At 45.2% G+C, this 15,448-nt stretch overlaps 1 protein-coding gene across 6 annotated transcripts in view; it reads left to right on the top strand.

The window, feature by feature from the left end:
* The window catches only part of ADAMTS9 (ADAM metallopeptidase with thrombospondin type 1 motif 9), a 140,925-nt gene that overhangs the window by 23,659 nt on the left and 101,818 nt on the right, over window positions 1-15,448 (top strand). Inside the window, exons 5-11 of one of the 6 annotated variants that reach the window (XM_005297850.4) lie at window positions 924-1,007; window positions 1,110-1,234; window positions 1,688-1,728; window positions 1,847-1,952; window positions 4,776-4,922; window positions 6,214-6,355; window positions 7,754-7,858. In XM_005297850.4, coding sequence (XP_005297907.2) covers window positions 924-1,007; window positions 1,110-1,234; window positions 1,688-1,728; window positions 1,847-1,952; window positions 4,776-4,922; window positions 6,214-6,355; window positions 7,754-7,858 — 750 coding nt within the window. Of the gene's footprint in view, window positions 1-923; window positions 1,008-1,109; window positions 1,235-1,687; window positions 1,729-1,846; window positions 1,965-4,775; window positions 4,923-6,213; window positions 6,356-7,750; window positions 7,859-15,448 lie in introns of those variants that run through there. The other 5 variants (XM_005297849.4, XM_065550678.1, XM_065550677.1 and 2 more) reach the window with 5 other exon arrangements.

Raw genomic sequence — 15,448 nt, 5'->3', positions numbered from 1 at the left:
ACAGACAGAGGTATAGAAAATAGAATGTTGTTAGAAAGGTCCCTTGAGAAGGGCGATATGATCCTCTAGATGACTATACCAAAAGCTGTAGTTATTTTGGATGCAGATCTCCCATTTGTTTGAAAACGCTAGTAAATATCTGACGGGAAACATTCCTGGACCAGCCCTCAGCAATGACTAGATGATCTGTTTGGATTTTTTCCATCTTTGATTTCTGTGGGTCAAATTGCACTCTCAGATTACCTCCCATAACCCCGCCCCCGCCCCCCCCCCAATGATATCCATGGAAAAGTAGAGTATAAACCAGATAAACACGCACTTAAGAGTAAGGCTTATCAAAATATGTACAAAGGTTATCTGGTGAAAATCTCTGCACACCCTCCCGATCGCCACCCAAAATGTACAAACTTCATAAAGTATTATCTACTGGAAGAGAATGGCCAAGATCATCAAGTGTGACTAGTGATTTTGTGTGTCGAATTTGAGACTTATTTAGAAGGGCTGGATTTTCAGAGGGCAGGCACTCAACATTTAAGCCATCTTGAGTTGGGCACCCCAGAAATTGAAGCATTTGAAATCACTAGTCGCTTTTGAAAATCTTAGCAAGTGATAGTTGCACTATCTGAGGATAGAATGTGGGTGATAATATATGTGCGCAGAACTGAAAGATTTTGGGATTCTGGCACACACTGTTTTCCTTTGCATTTTAAAACAACGCTCAAGGTGTGATGCTAAATCTCTCAAGGTTTTGCACTGAGATGATGATCATGACCAGATTATTAGCTAAAATTCTACTACAAAACCCAGTGAGAGAGCGAAGAGCTTCCACGCTCCGCTCATTCAGAGAACAGAAGATAAATGTGTGTTGTTTTAATTCTTTGTTTGAAGCTGGCAATAACTCTGAACATTTCTCTCTGATGCAGGTAGCGTCTATCTATAAAGACCCAAGTATTGGAAATTTAATTAATATTGTTATTGTGAAATTAGTCGTGATACATAATGAACAGGTAATGAAAGTCTTTTTTCTTCTTTGCGTTTGCCACAGGGAGTGGGCACTGAGATAAATAACTAAAATACACATTTTTGTATATATATTTTTTTATGGCTAGGATGGTCCTTCAATATCTTATAATGCCCAGACAACATTAAAAAACTTTTGCCAATGGCAGCATTCCCAGAACCACCCTGAAGAAAACAATCTACCCAAACATGATACTGCTGTACTTGTTACCAGGTATATTAAGTTTTCTCATTAATAATGTAACCATTTGAGTATCACAGTTGAAAGCGATTGATTTATAATGCATGTGATCATCAGAAATAATTCATTTGGGGTAGCCCAGTAATGACCACAAGTGTTTGGATTGCAACTGTGGAAGTGTAGTGTAGCAATGAAAAGAAGTAGGGTAAATATTTATCCCTCTGTTAAATGCATCTTTGATTGATTGTAGTATCCAGGACCTGCTCCTAATGCCAGTGAAGGAAATTGGTAAAACTCTAATTGACTTAAATAGGCAGTTGAATCAGACCTCTTTGTTCACTGACAGCTTGTGTGACAAAACCAGCTTGAGACTGTCAGCTGGAGAACCAAGAATTGCTTTTGAATTATTTTTTTTTTATTTTTGCATTTGTACTGTAACTTGCGTGTACATGAAAATTAAAAGCGTCAAGTCTGTTCTGCTTTCAGACAGGATATTTGTAGAGCTCACGACAAATGTGATACCTTAGGTAAGCTTAATCTATTTTTGTTTTACTCCTTTGAGGTGACACTGTTAATATGTGCTTAACTCTGAGCAATATTTCTTTTTTTATCGTAAACCTTTTTGTTCTGCCCTTGCCTTTCTAGGTCTGGCGGAACTGGGCACGGTTTGTGATCCGTACAGAAGCTGTTCAATTAGCGAAGATAACGGACTAAGTACTGCTTTTACCATCGCGCATGAACTTGGCCACGTGTATGTTTTTATGTAAATAAGTTTACATTTAAATAGCCACAGATCTATGCTAAGTGGAATTGATGCACAGCTGAGCCTAAGAAATGAGCGTACTCGGGTAGGAGGTGCAAGGACAAGGAGGTGAAACAGCAGGCAGCATCTGGAAGGCGGCTGAAGATGCTCCATTGCATCCAGTGGTAGCAGCATGGAGTGGCAAAGAGAAGGCCCAGCCCAGGGGGAGCACAGAATGGGTGGGAGGGTGTGTCAGAGAGAGTCATAGGTGCCAACTCTGTGGGTGCTCTGGGGCTGGAGCACCCACGGGGCAAAATTGGTGGGTGCTCTTCACCCACCGGCAGCTTCCCTTCCCGCCCTCCCCCCCCCCCCAGCTCACCTCTGCCTCTGCCACCTCTCCTGAGCATGCTGCCACGTCCTGCTTCTCCCCCCTCCCTCTCAGCACTTGTGCTGCCAAACAGTTGTTTCGCGTGGCAAGCGCTGGGAGGGAGGGGGGAGGAGGAGGAACACAGCACACTCGGGGAAGAGGCGGGGCTGGGATGGGGGATTGGGGAGGGGTCCAATAGGGGCAAGGAGGGCCCGGAATTGGGGCGGGGGAAGGCACGAGCACCCACCGGTGCCAAGGAAAGTTGGCGCCTGTGGAGAGAATCCCCAGCTGTGGGCAGCAATTGAGTAGGGGAGAAAAGGATGCTGCCCTTCCCATCCCCCTGCCCAAATCAAATGAACATGGATCCCCTCCTGCACTGTTGTTTCCTCTCAGGCCTAGCTCACCTCTAAAGGTAGAGGGCGGGAGTCCGTAGGGTGTCTCCAAGCAGATCCAAGTTCTTGACGGGCTATGGAGCTGGCATATTTTAGGGTGTAGTGCATCCGCTGCTTACCTTGCACGCACTCACACTCGTCACGAGGCCACGATGATGGAAGAGTTAAGAGTAAACATGGGCAAACCTATCCCCTTCTGCCCCCTAGCCTCAGGGCCCCTGCCACTGCGCGTTTCTCAGAACAGACCCTACCCTGGTGGGTAACTTTACTGAAGTCAATGGAGTAGTTACGCCAGAGGATGAACTTAGCTTAGTGTGATTGGCATTCGACTGAGACAGCTTCCACCAAGGCAGTGCATGTGAGGATAAGCATGACCATCTATGAACCTAGGATTCCCAATGCCCCCACATCCAGTTGAGCCCCCAGTTGATCGTTGAAGGTAGGGACGAAAAAAATGAGCTTAGATCACGTAGTCCTTTGTCTTGCAAGTGCAGGATGTGTCATCTATCTGATGGCTACATCACCAATTAAAATAATATACTGGGTTTTAGATTAGAGACGTCAGAGGTGGGATTGGTGAGTTCTAATGAACAGCTCATTCTCTGCTTAAAACGTTTTTCATTTGGACAGTGTATATTTAAGTGCAGTTGTATTTTTTTAATTTGATATCCTGACGAAAATCCCCAAGGTTTGGCCTCCCCCACCCCTAACTTTTGGCTCACTGGACGAAATCTGAATGGAAATAGAAACTCATCAGCCTTCAAATTTCGGATCCCATCAAGTCATTTCCCCTCTTCCACTTCAAATAGCAAAGCAGCTTAAAATGTTCTGTCTTGGTGACATTTTTGCAGCATTCTTCAATTGAGCGTGTGCTGCAAATCTCACATGGGTTTATGTTGACATTGATTCTTGATGGCATTCTGTAAACCTACCAGATAAAATATAAGTTCATCCCTGGTGTGACTCCATTTAGGCAGCTACGTCAGGGACAAACTTGGCCCTAGATGTCTAAAACTACAGTTCAGTTTCATTAGAAACTTTTTGCTACTAGGGTATTGAACTCTCGGGGCTTAACTATACTAGGGACTTTTTACAAAAAAAATTTTAGGGGAGGGATAGCTCAGTGGTTTGAGCATTGGCCTGCTAAACCCAGGGTTGTGAGTTCAATTCTTGAGGGGGCCACTTAGGGATGTGGGGCAAAAATCTGTCTGGGGATTGGTCCTGCTTTGAGCAGGGGGTTGGACTAGATGACCTCCTGAGGTCCCTTCCGACCCTGATAGTCTATGATTCTATGACTTCAGCCATCTATGGCTTGCAGACCCCTAGAATAGACAAGCAACACTGCTGTAAAAACACAATTTGCATCAGTGCCGTTTACTCTACTAGGAACTGGGGTATTCTGCCCTGGTACAAATCGTGATTTGTGTTAGCTGTGTCTCTCTGCACTAGGGGTTTTCACTGGTGCAGCCGTGCTGGTGACTGGCCGCCAATAGCCATTTCCAATACAGACAGTGCCTCAGTGTAAGTCCAAAATGATGCCCATATTTCACAACTTCAGCACAGCTTGCGGAAGGCTGGGATTTACAAAGGAGTCAAAGAGGGTCAAGTGCCAAACTCCTATCCACTTTCAAATTCCCAGCCAAAGTCTTTAACTATTTGGATTGACTGGGGAAAACTTGTCACTGGCATAACGTTGGGCCCAATCCTGTGAGGTCCAGAATACCTGCAGAATCATGGCTACAGGTAGCAAGAAAGAAACTGCATCTGAATTTTACCCAAAGTGTCTGGCTTGAGAATACCTCGAGTACACACAATGCCACTTAGAGTTCTGATGTTGAAAGGTTTTGTGTACTCTGGCTGCAAATGGCTACAAACCCCAAGAATCCAATAATGTTCCAAAGCAGTTACTGTGTATTGGTTATTCCAAATATTTTGGCTAATTTTATTTGTATCTGTAATATTGACCAGCAGTTTCAAAATGCGACAAAATGTTTTATACACCCTATTTCTGCGGGAGTACGGTATGCGTGGTCTTTAACGTGCACTTCATTAGACTTGTTTTATTTTTTGTAGATTTAACATGCCGCATGATGACAATAATAAGTGCAAAGAAGATGGAGGGAAAAATCAACAACATGTCATGGCGCCAACACTGAACTTCTACACCAACCCCTGGATGTGGTCAAAATGTAGTAGGAAATACATTACTGAGTTTCTAGAGTAAGACACTATATATGTGGCGGTGTTGTTATATATACAGCGTCCCTCAAGCAAAGTGTGCATCATTTGGAAAGGAGCTGAAGTGGGGTGGGGTGCGTGCATATGTGTGTGTGTCCCGTTTACATAGTGCAGAAATGCACCTTCTGAGTTTCAGTCCCTGCCAGTTCGGTCTCATGATTAGCTGGCAAGGAATTGTTTCTCTATGGGGAAGGCTAAGTCTTGGCCCCCCGGGAAATCACTTTTCAGGAACTCGTCATCTCTGCTAAACCTGAGCAGCAGTTTCCCAAGCCTTGTGACCCAGATACCGAGTTGTATGTTAGGAGCACTTGGTACAGCTAGCAAGGCAGTTGCTAAAATCCATGAAATCTACCTCTGCGGGCCTTGGAGCTGACCTGGAGCCAAGCTGGACCCTGGAATAAATTAGAGAGGCCCTGAGGTTGCTCTGGTTTACACTGGCATCCGAGAATGACCAGGATGAAGGGGGGAAAGGGGGGCTTGGCCATGCATGCTTTCCTCTGGCCATACTCCCTATGTGGGGAGCTGGGAAGGGATTAGTCTAGCAGCTGCACCTCTTTAGGATCCCCCTATGCAGAAGGAGCCCTCTGATACCTTACTTAAATAGCTCTGAGGCCACGTCAACCTCTTGGAATGACACAAAGTTGCCCTAACGTGGCCCAGGATCTGTGCCCGTGATGTCTGCCGAAAGTTCGGAGTTCTTCTGAAGTACAGTGAAGAGTTTTGTGTGAACATGTCCTAGGCCTGCCCTCTTCTCCCATTGGTTTGGTGGGAGCAGGTGAAGGCCCAATGTTGTGTATAGTCAGATCTGAGAGCTTGTATCCCTCGAGGTGGCTCTTACACTGTTTGTATAGTGGGAATAGTCAATATTTCCTCTTTCAGTTTGCACTCACTGTTGGTACCCAAAGCAATGTGCTGTATTTCTCAGTAGCTGACGTAGTGTATGTTAAATATGACAACCCAATAACAAGGGAGAAAGGATGGGCTTGTGGGTTAAGGCCCAGGCTGGGAGGAAGGCAATCTGGTGTTTTTTTTCCACAGTTCTGTTTATAAACCAGGACCTGGGGCACACCATGTAAGCAGGGTATGCCCCTGAGCAGCCCCATGTGTAAAATGGGTGACAGTCATATTTCAGTATGGTGCAGGAGTCTTTGGGGTTTAATTTGTTAACCTTTATGTGGCACACAGATACTGCATTGATAAATACATTAAAAAGAGATGGGCTCTGGCCTGACAAAGCCCTATTTAACCTTGTTGTTCTTCTGTTTTATTGAAGCACCGGTTATGGGGAGTGTTTACTAGATGAGCCTGTATCAAGGACTTACACTTTGCCTCAGCAACTCCCAGGAGTAATTTATGATGTTAATAAACAATGTGAGTTAATTTTTGGACCAGGCTCTCAAGTCTGCCCATACATGGTAAGTACTCTTCCACCTCTTCGTTCTGCTCGCAACATGCGATAGGAATAAAGCATTGCTGGGTTAGTCCCATGACCATATAGTTTGGTACCCAGGTTGTTCATTTTTGTCAGTGGCAAAAGGCGTCGCCATAACAACCGCTACCGTAGGCCATCGGCAGGGTTTGACTCCAGGGCCTCTGTCTCCGAAGCACAAATCTCTACCACTTTCGCTAAAGGATCACACCCGTGATCTTCAGGAGTGACTAGCGATTTTGAGAGCCTCAGTCTGGAGGGGTCCCACTTGGGACACTTGAAAGAGGCTTGATTTTCAGACGGTGGGTGCTCATCACTTCCAAGTTATATCAAGTTGGGCACCTAGACATGGAGGCACCCCAAAATAACTAGTTCCTTGGAAAATCCAGGCCCCAGATGACTAGCTGGGAGCTATAAAATGCAACTGTCCTCTGTGGACCAGCCACAGAGAGGCTATTTAACATATGACTGCCCTGGAGAGAGAAGCCTTCTGACCACCAAACAGAAGCATCACACATAGTCCTCACTCTGCCTGCAGCATGCCTCACTCCTGTTCTACTGAGCACCTTTGAAAGGCAAAAACATTGTCCCCTGCTGTTTGTTGAGACTCCCCACACAGGTGCCAGTTAGTGCCAATTCCAGTGGCTATTTTTGTGTTCCATTTCATGTAGACTACTAAAATGCTACCAGAGGGGAACAGCTTATGATCACCACTAACTTAGGTGAGATTTCTGAATGGCCAGTTTACAGCTTGCTGACTAGGCTGCCTTTAACAATAAGCCATAGTGGTTTCAAGCACTTTTCTGGTGTACCAAAGTCTCCCCGTACAGTTCGATTGGAACCGGTGGCAGGAGACGGGGGCGGGGGGGTGGGGGGGGGATTTTCATGATCATGGTCATGATTTTGGTTCCAATACGCACACACACGCAGCCCATGTTTTGTCAAAATCGCCTGTGGACAGAAATTTTCAAATCCGCTCTACTGGTAGCTTGATTTTAGGTGGGCTCCACGCAGGTGAAGAAGTTTGCCCACACTCATCCAGGTTCGGGACTGATCTATCTTAGAGCTGAAAGGCTCCATGTCCCCATAGCTATTCAGTCCTCCCCGCCACACCTGCCCTGTTTTATATTGCACACATTCATTGTGTAAGTGATGGCAAATCTATTGTGAAATGTCTTGTGATAAACAAAAAGAAGAACAGGAGTACTTGTGGCACCTTAGAGACTAACAAATTTATTAGACTCTAAGGTGCCACAAGTACTCCTGTTCTTCTTTTGCGGATACAGACTAACACGGCTGTTACTCTGAACTTGTGATAAACAGTGTGCATCACACTCGAGCCGGACATTACTTAATACTATGATCATTTAAATAAATGAAGCAGATGCAGTGCAGACGCCTCTGGTGCATCAGCATTGATGGAGCTCACAAAGGATGTCGTACTCAACACACACCTTGGGCTGATGGGACAGAATGTGAACCCGGAAAGGTTCGTAATACCTGATGTTTCACCCCCTTGTAGATAAAAATGGTGTTAAAAGGCTCATACTGTATATATCAATCAAAAGTCTTTTTTTCCCCCTGAAGTTCAGTCGTATGGAGTGAAATTTACAACTGAAATTTCACCCCCAGGCTAATTCTATATAGCTTTGATGATGGCACAATGCAATCATGCTGCTTGTGATGGAGGAGGTAATGTGTTCTGTTCCTTGTCAGTGCTGATGGTGTATGATGTCAAAATGATAGTGGTCTCTCTAACTTGGAATTAATGTAGTAATGTATCATCTGCAAATGCCTCTAAATTGTTCCTTATATAATCTCCTGTTTGCCATTATTGTGTTTTTGAAATGTATTCTACTTTTTGAAAAGCTAATTGTACTTCATGGAATTACTTGAGCAACCTCTGGGAGCTTTTCCTGTCCCATTCATTGGAAGTTAAATATATGTAGTTGGTAATTAGTATGTTTAAAATTGGCTCCTTGCTTGGACAACTTCAGAGTAGAATACAGAGCTGGTCAAAATGTTTCATTTGAAACTTTCTTTAACAATTTTTTTGATCAGAAATGGAAATGTCTGTGGGAAATGTCTGATTTCAACAAAATGTTTCACTTTGTGGTCTCAATTTTTCAGTGTTCATATGTCAAAAACTGGAGGGGGGGGAGGGAATAGTTTATGGGATTTTAGTTTTTCCAGGAGAACCCAACCATTTGAAGAAAATTTTCAACCAAAACTTTTTAGCTTTTATCAGAATTTTTTTGTAAGAACAAAAAACATTTCCCAAGCAGCTGTATGCTTGATGGTTTTCAAGGACTTGTGTCTTAAAAATTTACGTTTGTAACACGCTGGGTAACCATTAATAGTTATAGCTGTCATTGCCTTGGAAGACTTGCTGTCCCTAATACTGTCTAATACAGGGATCGGCAACCTTTGTCATGCGGCCTGTCAGGGAAAAGCCCCTGGCATTTGTTTACCTGCAGCGTCCACAATGTTCGACCGATTGAGCTCCCACTGGCCATGATTCGCCGTTCCAGGCCAATGGCGGCTGTGGGAAGCGGCTTTGGCCAAGGGACGTGCTGGCCGCCACTTCCCGCAGCCCAAATTATCCTGGAGCAGAGAACTGTGGCCAACAGGAGCTGTGATTGGCTGAACCTGCGGATGCCGGAGGTAAACAAAACCGGCCCAGCCCACCAGGGGCTTTCCCTGATGGGCCGCTGGCCAAAGGTTGCCAATCTCTGGTCTTTAATACATACAGTCTTTTAAATGCATTTTAATTAAAATGTATTTAGGCTATATTTGACTCATATACTTTCATAAGAGAAATAGATTATTAAATTTTTCTGCATTTCTGAAACCTTTCTAGTCAACGTGTTTTGCTAAGTGATGATTCAAGTCAATGGGCATAATATATCGTTTTACTTTTCTTTCTGATGAACAAGCACAGGCACAGAAATTGTACATCTTCTCATGCATCCACACAGGGGACTGTGTCATGGGAATAACCTTGAAATTCCCATTTTTATACTGCTCTTTGGATCTGTGTGGCAATGGGCTCAGTCTACCGCGCCAACCAATTTTCATCACTTTTCCCTGAGGTTCCCCCTTGGTCAGAGAGTCGGCCTAAGCCTGTGCATCATTGTGGTCAGTTTGAACCCGATTTTGAGGACCTAAGTGGAACTTCAGGGATGCGTAAACCTTGTGGTGGCCCACTGCATAAGGGTGAATTTCACCCTTTAAAAAGGCGTACGGGCTTGATCTTGAAAAAAACTACTCGGTGTACTTCCTATCCCAAATGAGTCATTTTTCAGCGACTTCATTCGGTATTGGTCACAATATAAGACTAACAGATAATGTCTTACTACTCTGTGTGTATAAGAGATGCTACTGTGTGCATTTGTATTGCACTGTAGTAAATAAAGAAGATGTATTACACTCAGACGTGGTAAGAATTAATGACCGGTAAATTAAAGTTAAAGCAACAAGCTATCTCCCACTGACTTCAATGGGACTGCTCTAGGGTGACCACACAGCAAATGTGAAAATCAGGACAAGGGGTGGGGGGTAATAAGAGCCTATATAAAAAAAGACCCCAAAATCAGGACTTTGCCTATAAAATCAGGACATCTGGTCACCCTAGTCTGCTCAAAGTGGGTGGGCGGGCGGGAGCACTAATCCAATAGTAACTATTTTCGTGGTCAGTCCTGGTAAAAAGAGTGAGAAATCACAAGTCCCATAATGCAGAATCTGGAAGTAGTCCAGTCATACGAAGGTGAGCAGGGAGAAAGGCATCTAAGTACCTTTGTAGATCTGGGCCTAAGTCCCAGTTTTAGGGTTCACTGTGATCCACAAAACTCGCGCTCGGCTGCCGCCCAGTCCTGTAGGCGCCTCAACTTACTTGCATCCAAGTTTTCAGGGTAGAACTTCCCTGGGCCCCAAAGTTTCTGCCGCTGATCATGCACATGGCTGCTTCTCTCCAGGTGCCTGGATGGAAGCCGATTTCCCGCCCAAGTCCCAGCGTAATCCACAAAGCATGAGGCAATGGGCATCGGAGTACCTATCTCACCCATGGGGCCCAGTCCAGTAGGGCTGCCTGCTCAGAGGGTCCCTTTCAAATTCTAGGAGGTGATGGCGGTGGTAGTGCCTCATCTGATATTTTTTAGCCTATTGGTTGGAGCACTTACCTGGGTTCAATTCCCCCCTCAGGCAGAGAGGAAGAAAAGATTTGAACGGGGGGTCTCCCACCTCTCAGGATCATGCTCTAACCACTGAGTTATGGGATAGTCTGATGTGGAGCTCTGTATATAAATACTGGAGACTGGACTGTGGGTCTAGTTTACTGCTTTCCAGCTGGGTGCCCGAACCACTTGGCTTTAGAATCATCCTGTCTGTTCATGTTTATTGGGATAAAAATTCAAAACGAAATCCAGAAATTACAGTCCCATTCCTAACGAATCACAGATGCAAAAAGAGACCATCCAAACCTCCTCAGCCCAAAATATGTGCCTGAAAACAAAGTCAGGCCAATGTCCCCCCCCCCCCCCCCCCAACCCCATGCCGTCCCCCATTCCTCCAATCACATTCTTTCTTTATTTTTTTTTCTCTGCCCTAACCAGCAACTGAATAACTGCAGCAATTGTGGGAATCAGCCTCTCAGGTGTGGTGTTCCGAGCCCAAAGACAGGCCAAACAGCCGCTCTGCCACAGTAGCATAAAACCACTGCGTTAACAATGCCCAGAGACTCAAAGGACGTACACGGCAAATGCCTGTTCTTCCGCATGGAGGCAGATGCTGAGGCCTCTGATGTCTGAAAAAAGTCTAAAGGCAATTGTCCATAAGTCTGGCCACGTGTCGGGGGGACCCTCTGGTTTTTAAGCCAGCAAATCCCCAATGGGCATATTCTGTCTGTCTGCCTCTCCCTCCCTCCCAGTGACACTCTCACTATTTAGCCACAGTGGAACAGCTTCAACAGGAGAGAGTGAGGGAGACCCTCTCCCCCGATCAGACTATCCCATAGTACTCTCCTGGGAAACCCCTGTTCAAATCCTTTCTCCTCTTCTGCCTGAGGTGGGAATTGAACCTGGGTCTTCCACATCCCAGGTGAATGCTCTAACCAGTAGGCCTCACCGCCGCTGCTTTGTGTGGAGCGAGGCACCTAACTCATTCTTGCAAGGAATGATTGAGATGCCTAAATGTCCAGGAGAACGTTCCCGGTTGTGGATCACTAGCATAGACAGGTCCAGACCAGACTTAAGTGCCTATCCCCGTAAGGCGGTGGAGTTTGGGGTACACCCCTCTCCTCAGCATCTCCCCTTGGCAGGTCCCTGCCTAGCATGCTGGCTTTTTGCAGCTCACACTCTAAGGTGCCTCTCTCTCCCCATTCATTGAATAGGGAGTCTGGGTACCCAGTTCAGGTTGTGTGGGGCACATTGTTGTTCCTGTGATTTTTGCTAAGCACCTAAAAATTAGGTTTCCTGACTCCGAGATCACAATGCCTTTGGCTAGGTCTACACTACCCGCCTGAATTGATGGGTAGAAATCGATCTCTCGGGGGTCGAATTATCGCGTCTCATCGGGACGCGACAATCGATCCCCGAATCGACGCTCTTACTCCACCAGCGGAGGTGGGAGTAAGTGCCGTCGACGGGGGAGCCGCGGAAGTCGATTTTTGCCGCTGTCCTCACAGCAGGGTAAGTCGGCTCTGATAGGTCGAATTCAGCTACGCTATTCGCGTAGCTGAATTTGCGTATCTTAAATCGACCCCCCCCCCCGTAGTGAAGACCTACCCTTAGTCATGTTGTGGATATGGGCCAAAGGGCCTTATAGAAAAGTGGGAGGAGGGAGCATCTCTGCGTTTTGGTCTAATTTACCCTTCCAAAGTTTGGAGCAGCATAAAAATCCTCCCCCGTATTTTGCTGTGTCTTGCAAAACACTGATGTACAAAATCTGGAGTTAATTTCTTTGGAATGAGTAGCTATTTTAGAACTAAGCTATGATGTGGCCAGCCCTGCATACTCAGTAATGCTTGGCCTCAAGTCGCCTTGTTTAAAGTCTGTTATATATGGGTTGGCAGAGAAAATAAAGTGCCATTTTTTTAATGGAAATATCTTTGGAAACCAAAGGGCTTGCCTGTCCAAACGGAGATAAAACAACTCGGATATCGTATCCCCCACCTTAAAATCTTATTCCTAAATCAAAGCTATTTATGTAACAGAGGAGTATTAACTTGCACATATTTTGAATATGAGAGCACTGAAGCTGACACCAAATTAAATCAAGTAATAATCCAACCTCAGTTTTTTGGCCTTTGCTAGGTGAATACTTGTGATGATCATTTACTTTTGTTTCACAGTGTCACTGCTTCACTGATTTTTTAAAAAGAAGAACAGGAGGACTTGTGGCACCTTAGAGACTAACAAATTTATTAGAGCATAAGCTTTCGTGGACTACAGCCCACTTCTTCGGATGCAGCTTTCGTGGACTACAGCCCACTTCTTCGGATGCATATAGAATGCATCCGAAGAAGTGGGCTGTAGTCCACGAAAGCTTATGCTCTAATAAATTTGTTAGTCTCTAAGGTGCCACAAGTACTCCTGTTCTTCTTTTTGCGGATACAGACTAACACGGCTGCTACTCTGAAACTGATTTTTAAAATAAGCAATGCAAAAAAAAGAGGATAATAAACTTATCCATATCTCTTGTGGTTTTAGAAACTATTTCAAATAGCGTAGAATTACAGATATGGTTGCCTTTTTTTGCTACCGGTAGAGGCATAATCATGATTTTGGGTTTCTTGTTTAGGGCAGTAGGTAGTCGTATAGGCTATGCATGCGTGAAGTCTTGGTACACTTGTCTGCCCCCTGACAATCTATTTAGTAGCAAGTCAACTGATGCATGGGCTCTGGATTGGGTGAATTATCTAGGAGTCTCTTGGAGAGACAAAGGAAAGTAGATTCTGTTATAATGCCTCCCTCCACCATCACGACCTCCCTTCGTGAATTTATGTCTGCGTAAGTTATTTTGAAGTTGGTCCAGACAAAAACTGGATTAACAACAGCACTTCCACTCATTCCATAAGACACAGGCCCATAGGAAACAGAGCTCTGGCAGACGCTGTATATTTTTTTGTTTTTAATTCATGTGTTTCCAAAACACAAAAATAATATTTAAACATAGATGTAAAACAAACAAAAAAAGACATGAAAGTTACGCAACTTGAATATTCACAATATGTTTCCAAGAAACACAACTGTATTTCCTTAATTTAATCTTGCTGTTTATTAAAGTGGAACATCTTTCTCTCTCTCTCTCTCTCTCTCTCTCTCTCTTTCTTTCTTTCTTTCTTTCTTTCTTTAATGATGTGCTATTTATGACCACAAATCCTGAAATTCTGAACATAATCAATAGTGTAATTTCCTGGCAGAGTTCCGTGTCCTTAGCCATCAGATGTGAAGCTTGTAAGTCATGTCAAGCTCTGTTAGTTGCCTATATTCGTAAGTTATTCAGTCTGCTTCACTGGGTCATCAGTGCCAAGCCTGTGTGTGGCTGGATACTTCACTGCCGAAGTCAACATTTCTGCAGGAAGTCTCTCCTCTGGGACAGCACTGCCATCTTGATGCCACGTGTCTCTTTACTTTGATGACAGCTGCTGACTCTGTGTGCCTCTGAAAACAACTAGGACAGGGCCCCATCCTGCAGTGCTTAAACTCTCGAAACGTCAGTGGCAGTGATGTATGCATCAGATGGCAGGATTGGGCCCTCAATGGAGAAACAGACGTCGTAGGACTTTTTAATAAAACAGGCTGTACTGCGGCAGGCCCTTGGTAATCAAGTGTGCAGAGGAAGGCAAACCCAGGGCATGCTGTAGACTAGTGGACAAGCGCATCTTCAAATGAATCCAGCAAATAGACCCCATCCCAAATAGTGAGCAGCTAGCCAAACACACCTAGGACCAACTTGTTTCATTAGCAAGTGGCAGGCAGGCAGCGCTGGAGGAAAGAGATCTCTCTTAAGCATGCTGAGAGGCCAGTGTTTATATAGGTTTAGCGTTTGTAGCAGCTGGCCCTGGTTTGCATTTCTGAGCCCCCGGTGCCATACTAAACTAGCCCTCTTCGGAAACCTGACTATATTTCTCCAGTTCCACTCCTCATCCTGCACAGTTAGCCAGTGCGTGTGCAATGTTCTTGCTAATGGAGAAAGATTTGGTCACGCGTTTTTGCAGCGCGTGGTGTGGGATGTGTATGTGCAGGTGAGAGAGAAGACATGGAGTCGTTCAGGATGAATAAAACCTGGCCAGGGACAGTAAGCGGGGAAATCTTTTTTCAGACTTTTTCTTGAGATTTTACACAGCTTTTCCATGGAGTTTTGACTGGGTAGTTCTGCAAAAACTGTTGAAACTCCCCACGGATTCTCTGGGGCTGTAGCGATCAGTCACAAATTAACTATGAAATGAACAGAGCCCAGCGTGCCAGAGAAACCAGGGTGCATCAGCAAATTCTGACTCCATTACCATGGAGACCATTCCGTTTCGGTTTCTTTTCGTGCCAGTCCGGCCTCCGCAGTAATCTAGCAATGTTTGTTGACACAGCATTAATTTGATGAATGGTTTGTGATTTGTCTAAATATTTGAGCAGTGCCACTTTAGTTACGGGTGTGTCAGCATTTTCATTGCAAGGCCTGTTTTATGATAGGCTTACGACGCCCTGGTTTAAAGGCCGTATCCAACCACCATTGATGTTTAATGGGAGTTGGATTGGGCCCTACATTTTCTTTAGGTTTAACATTGGATTTCCCCAGCTGGCCGGCACACAGAACAGGGAGGCGAGAATTCCTGGGATCTGTGGGCTTGTGCAAAGAGCTTTCTGTGCCTCGCTTTCCTCATCCACACGCTAACTGGGTTGAGGTGGGATGTTCTAGGTCGGGGTGGCCAACCTGTGGCTCCAGAGCCCCATGCGGCTCTTCAGAAGTTAATATGTGGCTCCTTGTATAGGCACCGACTCCGTGGGTGGAGCTACAGGTGCCAACTTTCCAATGTGCCGGGGGGTACTCACTGCTCAACCCCTGGCTCTGCCACAGGCCCTGCCCC

Source organism: Chrysemys picta, chromosome 7 (assembly GCF_011386835.1).
Source record: "Chrysemys picta bellii isolate R12L10 chromosome 7, ASM1138683v2, whole genome shotgun sequence".
NCBI classification, from domain to species: domain Eukaryota; kingdom Metazoa; phylum Chordata; order Testudines; family Emydidae; genus Chrysemys; species Chrysemys picta.
The sequence above is the reverse complement of the archived record's forward strand: the minus strand, read 5'-3'. Positions and strand labels throughout refer to the sequence as shown.